A 16,359-nucleotide genomic window follows, 5' to 3' on the forward strand; every position below is an offset into this window, starting at 1 on the left:
ACAGTACATGTAATTAAGAATACATACACTAAGAAAAAGATACTTAAAAACTTATTTGTGAGATATATATTTATTTTATTGAAATAAATTTTTATTTAAATACGGTAAAATAAAATTTTATTTCTAGCAAATAAATCATCTATTTCATTTTTTTTTTACAATTAATGAAACATATTTCACAGAAATGCATATTTCGTCATCATATAGTTAAATTTTTTCATAATCAATAAATATCAAAGGAAGCATGGCATATAATTTACTTGCAAATATTTCGATCTTTTTTAGTAGATAATTGAAAGTATAACATGGAAAGAAACTAAAATGATGAATATTCACTGACCAATTAAAATGTTCCAATTAAGAACTTAAAAAATAATCTGCTGAAAAGTTGCTAATTTTGATATATCACTTTTCCATCAATGCGGCGATATAATATATTTTATTATAATACATTATAATAATAATTATTATTATTACTTTACTAAATAATTACTATTACTATATCATATTACATATATTATAATTACTATTATAATTGTATCATTTCTAATATCATTATGGCAATATCGATAAAAATTCTTATGAATTTGATTAGAATATTAGAATATACATATAATAGAAAAAAAATATAATGTGTAGAAAATTATATTATATAGAATTGGACATAAATCGTACCAAAATTATTGGAGCATTAGGACAGTATTTTCGTACTTCATTGATCCATCTGGAAGCCACACTGTGATAAGACGAGGGACATACAACACTGAAGCAAACTAGGAACACATCTGTCTCGGGATAGCACAACGATCTCAGAGGGTCAAAGTCATCCTGGCCTGCTGTATCACATAATTGGACATTCAATGGTTGTCCATCGACATTTACGACCACTGGATAGATATTACAAAGATATTAGTATTATTGAATTGATATTTCCTTATCTATTAATGATACATACAGTCTTATCTATTTACTCAGAATAAAATGTTAAATGGTATAATTAAAATTTTAAATTAAGAGATCAACTAGGATAAAAGTAAAGGTGCATAATGTAAATATCTTATAATATTTATCATGCTCAAATTACTCTTTAAAAATTACACTTTATACAAGATACATATGTTGATTCAAGATATGTACAAAGCATACCCACAAATCACAATCCCAAAGGCTACAGTCGTATCATTAGCAAATAAATGCAAAAAGTATACACACCGTTGTAATTGTCAAATGCAGTTGGCACGTATTCCCCAGGAAAACCGTTGGTGGAGTACGAGACCACCAAACTGGTCTTACCGACCGCACCGTCGCCCACTAGGACTACTTTGATTCTCTTGTCAAGTGGTGTCGCAGGATGCTCCGCTATGTTTTGATTCTGTGCTCCAGTGCTAATAGCCATCGAGGACGTCGTCGTCGCCATTGTTACCGTCGTCGGCTGTTGCCTAGCAGCCTGCATCTGCATTGTCTGTCCGCTCTTGAGCAACGGCCTCGTCCAGTTGGTGTGCGAGGACGGCGGCATTGTCTCGCTCTTGATCTTGCCGCAGCTCCGATCTTTCATGCGTCTGTCAAGACGCGTACCGTCGACGCGGATGCGACGGGACTCCTCGCGTAATTGCCTCCTCGGCGCCGAGGCTCCGTAGACGACGTCGTTGAGCCTCACCTCAGGGCGCCGTCCAGCTGTAACGTCGTCGCGTCATCGAGCACGTCATTCCTCCGTACGGGGAACTGCGGGCAACGGCACAGTGTTGGGATGGCGAACGGGACGCTGGTTCACCTGGTGCGATCCTCCACGGGATTCGGAGCGAACGTAAGATCGAGATAAGCAGTGCGAAAACAATGGAAGATGATGGGTGACTGGGAACGAGCGGGGGAACCTGTGGTCGAGCGAAGCGCACAAAAAAAGCCAGTCCGAGCTGGTCCGACGATTCACCTGCCGCGACGCGGAGCCACCTGTTATTGCGCCCCCGCCTCCTGGTGTGCGCCCGCCGGTGTCGGCACGGCGTCGCGTGCAAACACACGCAGACACGCACGGCTGCTGGACCAGACGCGCGCGGCGTGACGGCGTGACACAGGTGGACTCGTGGACGTGCATAAGCGGCTCACGCCCGCGCCGCTCCGCGTCGCATCCTTCAACTGCCATCAACCCTTCCTCCTAGCAAAAATTACCTGTCAAAGTATAGTGGTGCTTATTAAACATCAACTGACAATAATATAATAGCATGTTGTAATTTCCTCAATGTAACAATATAATCGTTACATAAAAATGTATCATATATTTTACGTTGTTGACTGGGAAATTACAATATTGATGTTCCAACTAACATTAAATATTCATAAAAAATCCGATTTGTATTCCTAATTGTGCCACATACTCCGGAACAATAAATGAATTATCGTCACAGAATGTGTAAATGTCGATGAAATGTTTAGAATGTTGCCTATATATATATATATATATATATCACGAACATCCTATATATCACTTGAATACTCCTTGTATATATTACGAAAATCACTTGTTTGGATCCATTGTCCATACGACATCGATTGTTGCTTATTGCACGGGAAGCGTGACTCGGTGACAATTAATCTGTTTGCGTGTAATTAAACAATTGTATGCGAATCTGATCGGAATTAATTTTGTCAGTTACCACATGGACGCTATGAATGACATATTTTCGGCAAAATTGCCAAATTTTTCGGAGCAATGGTCGAATTCAAGCCGGCTAGTCATGCTTGCAGAGTGAATGAGCATGATTGGTTCTTACCTATGTATCCAACTAATCATATTTAATTACTCAACGAACAAACCTAGCCGCTTTGTCGACTTGAACGCTCCCACTTCTTCTTTCAAAATACTTGCAGAAAATATTTTCTGTCGGTTAAGTTGGCGCTACAAAATTCAAAAATTTAATGTTATTTACTATTATCGGTGATCATTATCCCTTATTTTATTCAATAAAATAAAATAATTGTAAACTTCCAATTAAGCAACCGAATCTGGAAAATCGTATTTCAAAATAATTATGTTATAATTCAAAAGTGCGCGCGCATTTATTTAAATTTGGAACCCATTGGAACCGGCTTAGCTGGGCTTAGCGAAGCATACTTGTGTTTGCAACATATTAATTATAAGCAAATGTTTGCATCATATTACTTACGAACTAAATAATGAATAAAATAATTGCAGGATGATTAGAAATAATATACGAAGACTGAATCTCCTTGTCAGGTATGTTTCTTAATATTCAATTAAAATTTGACATCTCTAACCTGCAATCTTGTTGCAATATAACCTAACTTCTTCCAGAAAATATCAATATTGTTGTTCTTTACCGAGAGTGGCACCGAAATGCCCAACGTGGTTTGTTAAGCGATCTGTTTCGAATGTCAGTGTGAGATTTATCAAGAATATCAGTCGGGGATGGCGACTTGTCGTCCCAACTGGAGTAGGCTTCTCACTACTAGCAGTAACACAGTGGAATTATTTACATCAGTATGGATATCGGATTGATATAGATGATGGGCCAGAATTGCTGAATGATGTTATGGTAATGGAGAACCGTTTATATGTTAAGTTATGTTAAATGTAAAATTAATATAGATATAAAGTTTTCTCACTGTAGGTAACTTGCTATTGTTGCTTGCCATTGAGGACAACTAGTAGAATATGGGGCTGGCTGACGAGCATCGAATTGCCAGTTAGTCTTAGACCAACGTTGTATGGATTTTATGCGAATATTTTTCACGCCGATCTGGACGAAGTAGAGCTGGATTTATCTGCGTTTCCAAACCTGGTGGAATTTTTTGTTAGAAAACTCAAGCATAATGCTAGACCAATTGCTCAAAATGCAATGGTAAACATTGATTATAGGTTTTTATTTAGAAATATAATCTAAACTTACATGGTTCATCTTTCTTCCTTTTCTCTTCTTCACTCTCTGAAGAAAGAAGAGAAAAGAACTATGCAAGAAATTCAGCTACAAAGAACAAACCTTTTATCTTAATTCAAACTTATAGTATTAAAAGATCTTTTTAGTTTTTAATTTCTTGCACAAGCTTATCTCTCTTTTTCTTTTCATGTTGGAGAAAAAAAAAGTGCAGCTAAAAAGAACAGATCTAATATGAATATCTGGCAATTTCTCAGATTTCACCTGCAGATGGTAAGGTGCTTTATTTTGGACCAGTGACTTCTTGCCGCGTGGAACAAGTGAAAGGAGTAACATACGATCTTAGACAATTTTTGGGTGATCATTTCAACGATTTCACATTAAATGAAATCGCGAAAAAGACGACACAGGACGATTATGTAAAGTCACTTTTGAAGAATCCAGACAATAGATTGTATCAACTGATCGTTTACTTGGCACCTGGCGATTATCATCGGTTCCATAGTTCTACCGATATGACCATAAAATTTCGACGGCACTTTCCAGGTATACCTTGTCTCTTTGAAGTTTTAAGATTACAATGTGCTCTTTGCTTCTTGTTTCTTGCTTTTCATCACTTTTTATTTCTTGTCGTTTTTTTTCTCTTTTTTGTTGATTTTGGAAGAGACAAGAAACATTATCGATAAGATGACTGTGAAAAGTGAAAAAGCAAGAAACAGAAAGCATAGTATATTATAAATTAGTCTGGCCATGTGCTAATATACTGCCAGTGAACTACTGAAAGTCTATAGTTCATATATTATATGTAGTTATGTATATTACATATAGATTTTCAGTATTAGCAGTGTATATTAAAACACGGCTCCTACATGAAGTGTTTCTTTTATTTTTTCTAAACAACCCATTTGTTGTTAGGAAAGCTACTGAGCGTTAATCCAAAGGTACTCAAATTTATGCCCAACTTGTTCTCGTTAAACGAACGCGTTGTGTATGTTGGAGAATGGGCAGGCGGCTTCATGGCTTATGCAGCGGTCGGAGCGACGAATGTGGGCTCCATACGAGTCTACTGCGACAAAGAATTGGCAACTAATACGGTGCACTGGCCAGAAAGCGCGCATTGGAAGGAAGCGAGTTTAGATAACGCGCATATTACCAAAGGTGAACTGTTTGGCGAATTCAGACTCGGATCCACGATCGTGCTTCTGTTCGAGGCACCGCGAGACTTTCAATTCTCCTTGCAAATCGGTCAAACCATTAAAGTCGGTCAGGCATTAAATACATTTTCTAATAAAAAGTCTGACAAAAAACAGCTCGGACGACAGCACCTAATTATGAACGTCGCACAGAATTGGAGAGATATATGGAAACCTAGAATATAAAATAAAGCAAATAAAATTAGGAACTAATTTTATTGGAAAATTAAAGAAGATGTGTCAGCATCTTATACGCTCGTATTTTTTTATGCGAAATTGAATTATAGGCGCAATAAAAAAAAACACTAGAGTTACGAGAGTTCTAGAGACTCAGTTTTCTCGAGTAAGTATCGATCCTGTGATTTTTGTACGTAATCGTGTTCGTGCGTGAGAAAATCATCTCATGCGACTTATCTGAAATTACATGTTAATACATCTCCCGCTAATTATACTCGTTCGTTACTTTAATTGCGTAATATCAAGCATCACGCAAAAAAAAAAAAACAATGGTTTATAATAGATTTGACATAGTTGATTTATTGTTATGGCCGGGTAGTACTGTGCAACGCGTCTCTCCTGTGAGGCTTTACACGATCACGATTGAGAAACCAACGGAACTTCTTAATGCGAGAAAACATACTTTTCTTTCTTCGTGCGTCACCACTGATAGAGGTCGGATCGTAAACTGTTTTAGTTGCATGTCAAATCGATCTTTGTTTGCAGTTAAGTTAGCTGGTCAAGGCCGCTAGATGAAACACTTTCCTCAATTAAGGCTCTAACTCCTTTTTGTTAAAGAAAGTAACAGCCACGTCGTATATCGCAAGTTTCTGCGCGTTACGAAGCACCGAGTTTTACTAACCACGTTATATTTTTATAGCAGTATTTTTACTAATCCTCTATCGTTAATATTAATGTTGCTTCTGAAAAATCTGAATTAAATCGGAATATCTTTTATCCCAACTTGTATCCAGCGCGCGCGAACATGACTTCGCACTAGACCAGATTAACTATAATATGAATATTTAATCGCGCGAATATATTTTATAATATATTTTATAATATCTTTTATGCAAAGTATAAATAAAAAGATTACATAGATACCATAGTTTTTTCTAGATATATAATTACTTTATCCAGATGGTTCAATTACTACTCACATCCTGCACATTTTATTATTTTATTATTTTATTGTAAATTAAATTCTCAATATTGAGATCATTCGATCATAACGTTTTAATATTTATACTATATATTCTGATTAATATTCTGCTAATAACTTTTTCTAAATTTAGAAAATCGTGAGCTTTCTTTGTCTAATTATGCACCACATAAGCAGCAACCATAAAAGCATATGACTTTGATATGTACTTATATACATACTTAATCTCATATATGTATAGTATATTCTCTAAAGTAAACATAAGCTATATAATCGATGAATCGTTAAATCGATTAACCGGAAAATCTAAAATGACAGGCATTAAGAGAGGCAAATCAAATTGCTCATTCATATATTAAATTATTGACACCTGTGAGCTTAAAAGAAATTCATTATACATTAATTCGTGCATGCGGTTACGAATTCTAGCACGCTAATTTAAATTTATCGCCTTCGCAAAACTTCTCTTGTATCAATTTAGGTCTAACTTTCTTGTAAATTTTGGGAGAGAGACAGTTTAAATTTATCTTGTTCGTTCACGTGAAAATTGTCTAAACGTAAATACATCATCCTGCGCATAGAATATCTCTATGTCTTCTTGAACAAAGCAGCATGCATGTCGTTTGTCATTGCCAGAAGCTTAACGTTGGCCGATCTCCCAAGGAAGATACACACGAGAAAAAGAAGGAAAGCCGCCGAGCCGGCCGGCGTCGTAAACGTCAAACCGACGTTTGGCGGATCAGTGAGCGTCGCGACGCCCGCGGCGCAGGTTGCACTGCCTCCTCTTCTTGCGGCTCGCCGATAGTACATACCGGTGCGTCGGATAGGACGTCGTCGTGCGGCACCGCCGGTGACATTGCATGTCTGGTACATACGCGGCTGTTCGATATCTTCTCTGGAACACCAATTCACCAAGACTTAGAAATAACTATTATGGGATGTTTGAATGGCGGCTAAATGGGGGCCGATGGACATTTTCGCGTGACCTTGTCCCTCAAAAAGGAACCAGGTGCCGGTCCAGTCTTCTGCAAGATGGAGACGTCCGCCAGATTCCGGCAGCTGAAGACGGTGAAGCTGAGCTGCGACACGACCTACCGACTCGATATTAGCTTCAAGCCGCCGCAACTGCTGCAGTGGGTACAGTAAATGTGCAGTTATACATTACGTCGGGCACCTCTTCCTTTCCTCTCGTACTTGAATCGGATGTCAGGTTTTCTTTCTGTAGGAAGACAGTGGGACCTCGCATTGCGTGATCTCGATGATCGATGATTTGCCGACAAGTATTATTTAGTTTTACTTGAGAAAAGTAAACGTGTGTCAAACCACGAATATATTTAGACGTATCGTTTCAGTTATAACTTGATAGATTGTTTCAATCTTCGTTACATAATGACAATTTAACTCTATTGACCAAACTTTATTATATTTAGAATCTGCAGTCCACGTATATCTAGAACAATTCTTAGTTGAACCTGAATATAATTTATGGTCCGTTGTAATATTGTAACTCTGAATTATTTCATCTTATTTGGAGTATATCAAATAAACATTATGGAGCGTTAAGGGGGTTATAAACTACTGCGAAAAAGTCCCATTCGACTAATAGTAGTTTATTAGAAATTTATATGATCATTTTCAGCGCGAAGGTGGGATAGGAGCCGGCGATAAATTTCAACGTCTGAGCTTCTATGCTCCAGGGACGAGGATTACGGTTTCTCTATATGTTCAGATATAGAATCGCTAATAATGCCAACTTAGCCATAATACTAAAAATAATCTCGCCTGCCGAATAACGTTTACTTTCGTGAGTATCTAACGAATAGAAGAATAACCAATCTATATTAAATATTTCGCCTTATTGCGAGTAAAGTTGTGTCGACGACTCGCTTTGCAAGAATTTTCTTCAGCGTGTTGAAATAGAATCTCTAGGTCGTTAGACACTTTTATCATTAATTTTACGATAAAACTTAATTACATTTTTATGCTATCCAGTTATTCTAAAAATAAAACTGAATAATATTAAAGTTTCTATTCATTCACCATTATCATCTTAAATCGTGACGTAAGAAGCGAAAAAACACATTTATGCAAATTGTATTTAAATAGGAATATTTTTATATCTTAATATAAAAAAATATTTTGTAATAAGATAATATTTACAATTATGACATTTTGCCATAGCCATGAAATAATTTATTTCGTTTTTTATTATGCATAATTTTAACATATATGTAGTTATTTATTAACGAAACAAAAGGAGAATTTTCAGTTTTATTATATGTATTTTATAAAAATGGTTTTATCGATTGTTTTATTAAAAGCACTGTTTTATTAAAACATTTCCGTATTAATATAATTTGCAAAAACCTTTATTGTGTATTTTCTCGTTTCTGGTTCACAATCTGAAATAGTAATAGTGAGAAAATTAAAAAATTAAAATATTGAAATATTTTATTTAAATAAAAGATTAGAATTTTTCGACAAATAAATAAATCAGAATCGATAAGATTTACGAGATTTCGATAGATTATCGTAGATTAATGCAAAAGTTTAATATTACGTAAAAACCTTGTCTATTTTATTTTATTTATATTGTATTGGCATCGTGAAATTTTTCTGTACAAATTAAGAAATTTAATATTCGCGGAACAAACGAGGTCGCGCTTAAACTCGCAAAACACACCGACATTAAAGATTAAACTCAGGTCGAAGCAAGTTTGCGGACTTAAAGTCAAACAAGCACATATGAACGACGACAATCGTGCAGTCAGCCGTTTAAATCGACTCGAGCGGATTTGCGCAAGGCAATTAGGTATTGGAGCACATCGAAAGGCATTACGTTCCTTCCTCGTTGCTTTTATATTATACAATAGAACGAGTCGAAAACATTACATGCATATGCGTGATCCCGTCGCGAGATAACTATGCCTGCGCGCAGTTTCTAAACGATCACGAGCGAGTGCATAATTCTGGAATCGGCGGAGAGGGTGGGTTTTAAACGTATGCGAGCACACCAGCTGCAATGACACCGACTGCCCCGACCTAGGCGGGCGCGAGAAAGACGGGCGTGTTATCGCCTTGAACTGTAAAACTCGTCCCCCAGTCTCGGGGAATCGATCGCGATTTTGTACTCGTGCAGCTCACGTGCTGCTTATAATTGGTTGATCGATGGACACAACCCTAGCCCCGCTGATGAGGGATGCAACGTGGACGATCAACTTGTCGTACACGACAACCGGGACCGTCTTATCGCGGAAGCGCTGAAACATGATGAATGTATCATTTCTATATACCACCGCGATCTTGTGCGCCACGTAATGAATGTGTGTCATGAATTCAATCCACCGGGCTCAGGCCCTTGAGATATTGCCCGTATATACTATTGCGATTATCTCCCGGTAAGAGGGAATCCCTGATAAATATCGGATGGAGAACGATCGCATCGTAATTGTGGCAATAAATCGCAATTACATTCACCGTAGAAGATACGCGACCGTATAAGTACAGTGTAGTATATCGAGATGATCTGTAAGATGAGAAATATCAGTTGTTGCCGGCGGGAAAATTGAGACGCTGAGTTTGCCGGAATTAAAATTAAATTATCGTTCATCTAATAATCTTTATGATATTCGATACAAAAGACTTAAGACCGGAAGAAGTAGAGATAATAATGTAGAAACAAAATCGATACGATGATTAAAAAGGGTATAAGGAATTCAGTGCGATAACTTCCATTCGATAATTGAGTCGCTCTAAAGCTGCAAGTGGTAGATGTTGTTAATAATTAAACCTGTTACTTTTCTCTTTTTAGCTGTCAATGCAACATTCCGCGAATGATTTACGGCGAACGGGCGCGATTTGCACGTGATTTGCACACGTTCAACTCGAAATCGAATATGGAGATTACGCGTACAAACGCGATGTGCATAAATATTTCAGCTACTTCCCGGCATAATCACGAACTCGGAAGTGTCCGCGTGATCTTTGAGAAGTCACGAAAGGGGCGTTCTCGCGTGCCCGCGGCACGGCAGAAATGGAGCAGTTTCCCTTTGTTATTTTTCGGACAATGGAAAATCTCCTTTACTTCTATGCGATGGGAGGAAAATCCGGCTTTCCCCATCCGTCGCTATCGCCAAAATCTCGTGGAATTTTAAACAACCGCGCGGATCATTAGTTTGAATCACGCGATGCACTCTTGCAGCATGGCCTGCTTTTCGATTTTAGTCGTGACGAACGATACGACAATTCATTCCCCAGCGCGAGAACGGGGAGGTACACTTCATATATGTGTCCCTTCTGAAAACAGATTAACGATTAATTCGTTTCAATGGTGTACAACACGTCATCTGTTACATTCGATTAATTATTGCGAACGTCTTGTGATCGTTATTACCTCGTCGCGCGGGGGAGCTTATATACAAAATCGAGCGATTAAAAGTTTTGTAATGAGCGTCGCAAAGTTTGCCGTCCTTGTTTTCCCGCAGTAATATAATTCCTTATGGATGGAAGTAAGGCAGGAGGACATGAAATGTGGACACATTGACAAGCTTATGATGTTACGAGCTGACGGGTATTGCATTTTTTACGAATGATAATGCTATATCGACCGTAAGCGCGCCTTTAGATACCAGTCCACGGCTGCAATTCCGTTTCGGCTCATCTCTTATTTTAGATGCAGCTCTTGGGATATGCATTTTTAATCTTTAAAGCTGGTGATGCATTCCGTAAGACACATCTATGTCTGTTTAGATCTTATTCGCGCGAGATCTTATTTTGAAAACTTGTGAAATTTTTCCAACTCGTATAAATCATGTTTTCAAGTCTCCTTAATTATTATCATAATACTTTTATGAAATGCAATATAAAATTTCTCTTATTTTACGAAATGCAATATAAAATCTCATGTAATATGTACAATATACATTTTTTTTTTTAATGTTCTCTCTCTCTTTATTACAACACAGAATTTTTATTCCATTTCTTTAATGTCACCAATTTTAAGTTAATTGAGCGACTCTATACAACATAGGAGGCTTGTAATTTTTTGGCATATGGAACCTCAGAAGGGAGGGATTGGGTAAATGACGGATCGATTTTTTTTTCATATGCATACAAATGTATATATGTACTTTATGCAGGCATAATAAATATAAATAAATTTTATTAAGTTGACATCGTAAAATACGTTTCTCGAGAACTGTTTTTGCAAATAAACTCGACCATTAAAATATTTACGTTTAATGATTGTACAAACTCTCCGCTTAACATGCATTATTGCCGTTATTCAGTTTTCATGGCTCGCATTATTATTTATTTCTATCCCACATTTGTTAAAATCTGTACAAATTTCAATTTTTGTTTTTCAAATCTGACATGAGGAATTTTACGTGCTAGATATTTGGCCCGTAGAATTTGCATTCATCCATATTCGCTCCATATAAAAGTTTCCGCTTATGTTGTAGAAAAATAATCTACGAGCATCAATGCATGTACTATAATAATTTAATTTTTAATGATTCATAAATCTCAGAGTGTTTCTTTAAAAATTACCTAGATTACATTCTTCGTGTACTATACATTGTCTGCTTATGTTCCATTTTTCGCGCTGGCAGGATTTACAGACCATTCGTTTCTAGATATAACGATCTGATTCTTGTGGTTGTTTATCTCAGACGATAAGCTGATGCACGCAACTGATACACGATCGCACACGCGGGTCATTTGCGCGAACTCTTGTCGTCGCCTTCGTGAAAACTCTAAAAATAAAGTCAGTCGTGTGCCTCGTATTCATATCAGGAACTAGACCGTTTTGAGAATATATAGATCTGTCGATCTAAGCATCAAAGCGTCCAAGAATATCAATCTATCGTAAGATCCAAATCAGGAAGGACCCAGTAGAGCAAAAACGATCAGTCACTTGCAAGCATGATTCCAACAAATGTATTTTATACAGTCAGAATTAAGCAGTCATCCTTGAACTCTCTTTATTCAATAATCGTAAGCGCTTTTAGATATTAACGGTAAGTCGAAGCTAATTAGATAGTCAGTATAGGAAGGGATTAAGAAGTATAATAAATATTTTAAAGATTATTCATTAGTATCACATTTTATTTATTATGTAGTTCTTCTTCAGATAAAATATGCAGTTTTTTGCTTTTACTGTGTAAAAATGATTTGTTTTAATCTGCGAAAGGATATCAGTTTAATTAATTTGTTATAAGATCGATTCGAAGTACTCGATATGTTTGAACAAAATTCTGGGATGAAATAGTATTCGAACTTGACGTACACATTTATGTTATTCTTGCCAATTCAAATTGCTATTTCTAATCATTGTAAACTGATAAATTTTTACGAGTTGATTTATCGGAATGTTGTTGGTATACATAATAATCGTTGATTCGTTTATCTTGACATTATGCCAGACGTAGGAAAAATATTACCAAAGTACACACACGTGGTAACGATTGTGCTACGCAAAACATCTATTTTCGCTTCTAAAAAGAAGAGTTTCATCAGGTTGTGAAGCGCGCGTTCATCGCGTTCATCGCACATTGACTCGCGTCATTTCCGCTGCATTCGTTCGAACTTTTGTCGGTTTTCTCACTTTTTAGACAGTCAATATGTCGAATAAGCAAATGATGTCCTTTTACAAATAAATAACCAGTTTTGTGTTGTGAAGAAATAGGTCATCCAGCAGAATGCAAGCGTGAGGAAGTGCAATAGGTTAGCAATATCTTCTCCGTTCGTCATTATAAAGACGTACATCTCTTTGTTTTCCTATTTCTTCATTGTAACATTCAGCTATTATTTTAGATCTTAAATTACTTAAATAATAATGATCTAATTAAATATAAAAAACAGTACTTTATTTTAATATAATTCTTTAATCTAATTTGTAAGAATTAATTTATATGCATGGAAATTAAATGCAATTTCTTCTCTAAGGCGTATCATAGAGAAAATAGAAAATATCTATAAAAAGAAATAATACAATAAAAAATATTGGAACAAAAGCTACTTTATTTATATTCATATCCAGTTTTTCAAACTTGACAATAATACTATTTGATATAGAGCAAAGTTTCAGCTTTAAAAATCTTTTTTTAATTTAACGATTTTTAAAGAAATCATGAGCAATCAAAATCGAAATATTTCTTTTACTTAATCTGCAATAATTCAGTAACAAAAAAATTTTAGGAATAAAAAAAGAATTTATGTAGGGAAAATTTTGAAGCTTTCACGTGAGTAAGTCGAAAATTTTCATAAAGGACTTCTGCACACTTCTTATGAAAACGAAGCCCTGGTTAAATTGGTTGAAATTTTTTTTATATAAAACGTTTGATCATTGAAACTTTTAATTAACGAGCCAAAACCTACATCATATCAAAATTTCAACCAATTTGATTTGGAATCTCATTTCCATAAGAAGTATGCAAAGTCCTTTTTTTGGACACAGGACATAAAATTGAGAAGAAAATTTCCCATTTTGTTCAGTTCGTAGTTTTCTACATGTAAAAATGATCAAATTCACAGAAATTCTCAGAAGATATAAGTGATCTTTTATTATAAAAATAGAGATTATAAGCTTTAAAACCCTTTTTTAAATGTTTACTTTTAAAGAAGTTAGTGTTACGTGAATTTTTTGAAGTGCGTCGCGTTATAAATTTTTGTTCCAACTCAATATAATCCAGTACATATATTTTACGAATATATTTTTTAAAAGAAACTCTACAGAACGTATTTTTCTAAAATTTCTGTTATAAATTATAAGTTATTAAATTATTTTTTCAGGTTCCTGAGTATCGGTGGCAAACAGGTAGAGACGGTTGAACGAGCAAGGAACACAGCGGCGTGTGCTTACAGCGCTTATCACAGCACTAAAGATATCCCGGCGAGTGCACGTGGTCATCGGGAGGATCTACCGATCGCCATGAGAGTCCTCGGCTCCGGCTACCTGACCACTTGTCTGCAAATCAAATATTACCGGTTGGATGATCAGAGCCACTGCGAGTGGGGTGCTAGATTACACTGCATCGAGCTTGATTGTTCCAGCGTCGAGGGACGTCTCGTCACGGTGGATCGGGAAACGTACAGAAAGCTCGGCATAGAATCTTAACGAAACGTCATCAGCCTCACCGATACCGGCTCGTTGCCAGCTCATTACAGCGAGGAACCTGATGCCGCGCCGCGTAGTGCCACAATCGATGCCTCTCGCACGCGATCGGCTGAATACTTTATGCTCGTAAATACAGGTTGTATCAAGGCTTATGTTCGGATGAATTAAGGCCAGGTACTTTTGTCTAGAAAACTTCAAGATAAGCATAAAGATAGAAGCGATAATACCAACGAGTCTAATTTCACGATTTTTAATTTGAAAAAATTACAATACATCATTTTTTTATTAATGTAAAGAACAGAAGCCTAAAAATTCTGCCTCTATTTAATTATAGATATAAATTTTGCCTAAATATGACCTTAATACTTCGAAAATTGGTCCTAGGATGAACCTAATAAATTAATCGCTAGGTTACTCTAAATTGAGGGACTTTACTATTTTCAATTCATTTATATTCATACAATGAATATAAATTGCGAAATTTCGAAGCGTTATCACGATCGATGGATAATTGAGACTAATCGCTAGTTAGCTAACAATATTGTGTTAATAGTTGGTTTAAGCTATTTAAAGAAGCCTGGAGTTTGATCTTTTGAGGCTTCTTCTTCATTGAAAATATTGAAACTTTATATCAAAAAATTGTCTAAATAAAATTAATCAATTAAATTATCATTATAATATTCTTAAAAATTAAAAAAAATTGAGATTTAAATTTATCTTATATTTAGAAATTCCACAGAGCTATTATGCGTTAATACAATATTAATTGCACAACCAGTAATACCTATAATAGTTATACATACGCTAATTTTTCGATGCAAAATAAATCATAAACATCTAATATATGTTGGGAGATATAATTAATTATAATTGTTTTCTCTGGCCAGAGATTGCCGCAGGAATCGATACGATAGGAAAATGAACTCTAACACAAACACATTGATAACAGTGTAGGTATTTACATATCGATATATGTATATATACGTACCACGTATCGAACATACATGCGTCATTGATTTCTGATTAATACTTAATTGTGAATACGAATCAATCGCGAGGCAATATGCCGTGGTGAGGAAGAGAACGGCGTTTTTTTTTATAATTGAAAGCATCGATAGAAGTCCTACTCGTGTCAGCGATGCGACGTCAGCTTTCGTGAAACTTCGCGATCGAAGTGTACGATGCACTTTTACGCGTTTGTTCGCTTCGATGTTATTTTTTATTTACGATAATTCTTGCTTATTTTTTTTTTTCATCTTTGCACTTCTTGAAAGATAAAGGATTATTATAAAACTCGTCTCCGTCTTGATATATGCATTATTGTATACGTTAATTTTCAAAGCGTCCTCAGAGCGCTACGATAGGAGCTTGAAGTATCTTAATGCTCGAAAACTTTGGCAATCAGCGAAGTGACCAATTAACGCCTTTACGCTTACTGTAATTATGCAGGTCGTTTCTACTTTCTCTACTCGTTAAATGGATTAACAAAGTTATCTTTACAAGTTGTATAAGTGTATTGCATATACAGGGTGATTCTCGATTATGTTAAAACTTCAGAGAGTATATTTAGAATAGGGAAAAAATGTCATCTATGCGAACACGGATTAAATGTTATTTTAAAAGTTTGTACTGGCTTGAAACGCGTATATATTTATACATACGCGCGTATTTTTATCGTACTGCGATAATAGTCTTGCTCATTCTAATGTAGGCGGCGAAAAGGAATTTATAATAAATTAAGTTTCCGAGATGCAACGTTCAGAATTTTCTGCGATTTCTTAGGGTACCGTCCTATAGCGCTTAAAATCAGATTTTTCGCATAATATGTATCGATTGATCAGAGGCGTCCCACGTTTAGTTACGTCTTTGTATAACGTCTCTGATTAATTATGCGAAAAATTGGTGTCATAGAACGGCATTCTTGGTCCAAAATCCATTTGTGTATAATTAAAGATCACTCTGGTATGAAATCTCTCTAAAAGAAATATATATATATATATA

At 35.8% G+C, this 16,359-nt stretch overlaps 3 protein-coding genes across 3 annotated transcripts in view; 2 read left to right on the forward strand and 1 right to left on the reverse strand.

Annotated features, from left to right (window-relative positions):
* LOC108749013 (ras-related C3 botulinum toxin substrate 1-like) overlaps nt 1-2,136 on the reverse strand; it is a 3,799-nt gene extending 1,663 nt beyond the window's left edge. Inside the window, exons 1-2 of the mRNA XM_018487500.1 lie at nt 1,213-2,136; nt 676-887 (exon numbers count right to left, since the gene is read on the reverse strand). Coding sequence (XP_018343002.1) covers nt 676-887; nt 1,213-1,555 — 555 coding nt within the window. The 5' untranslated portion in view covers nt 1,556-2,136. The remainder of the gene's footprint in view (nt 1-675; nt 888-1,212) is intronic.
* Nucleotides 2,137-3,085: 949 nt separating this feature from the next.
* On the forward strand, nt 3,086-6,107 carry LOC108749230 (phosphatidylserine decarboxylase proenzyme, mitochondrial). Its single transcript, XM_018487799.1, has 5 exons — nt 3,086-3,229; nt 3,308-3,548; nt 3,624-3,854; nt 4,145-4,433; nt 4,803-6,107. Exons 1-5 carry the CDS (start codon nt 3,189-3,191, stop codon nt 5,264-5,266), a joined length of 1,266 nt encoding a protein of 421 aa, XP_018343301.1. The 5' UTR covers nt 3,086-3,188; the 3' UTR covers nt 5,267-6,107.
* Nucleotides 6,108-6,995: 888 nt separating this feature from the next.
* LOC108749386 (CB1 cannabinoid receptor-interacting protein 1-like) lies at nt 6,996-14,967 on the forward strand. Its single transcript, XM_018488051.1, has 2 exons — nt 6,996-7,372; nt 14,034-14,967. Exons 1-2 carry the CDS (start codon nt 7,197-7,199, stop codon nt 14,356-14,358), a joined length of 501 nt encoding a protein of 166 aa, XP_018343553.1. The 5' UTR covers nt 6,996-7,196; the 3' UTR covers nt 14,359-14,967.
* The last annotated feature ends 1,392 nt before the right edge of the window (nt 14,968-16,359 follow it).

Source organism: Trachymyrmex septentrionalis, unplaced genomic scaffold, assembly GCF_001594115.1.
Source record: "Trachymyrmex septentrionalis isolate Tsep2-gDNA-1 unplaced genomic scaffold, Tsep1.0 scaffold11, whole genome shotgun sequence".
NCBI lineage: Eukaryota > Metazoa > Arthropoda > Insecta > Hymenoptera > Formicidae > Trachymyrmex > Trachymyrmex septentrionalis.

Excerpts from the sequence above, each read along its gene's own strand:
- LOC108749230 (XM_018487799.1), top strand. The coding sequence starts at position 3,189 with ATGATTAGAAATAATATACGAAGACTGAATCTCCTTGTCAG. Across the intron at positions 3,549-3,623 it reads AATTGCTGAATGATGTTATG|GTAACTTGCTATTGTTGCTT; the intron begins GTAATGGAGAAC and ends TTCTCACTGTAG. Across the intron at positions 4,434-4,802 it reads ATTTCGACGGCACTTTCCAG|GAAAGCTACTGAGCGTTAAT; the intron begins GTATACCTTGTC and ends ATTTGTTGTTAG.
- LOC108749386 (XM_018488051.1), top strand. The coding sequence starts at position 7,197 with ATGGGGGCCGATGGACATTTTCGCGTGACCTTGTCCCTCAAAAAGGAA. Across the intron at positions 7,373-14,033 it reads AAGCCGCCGCAACTGCTGCA|GTTCCTGAGTATCGGTGGCA; the intron begins GTGGGTACAGTA and ends TTATTTTTTCAG.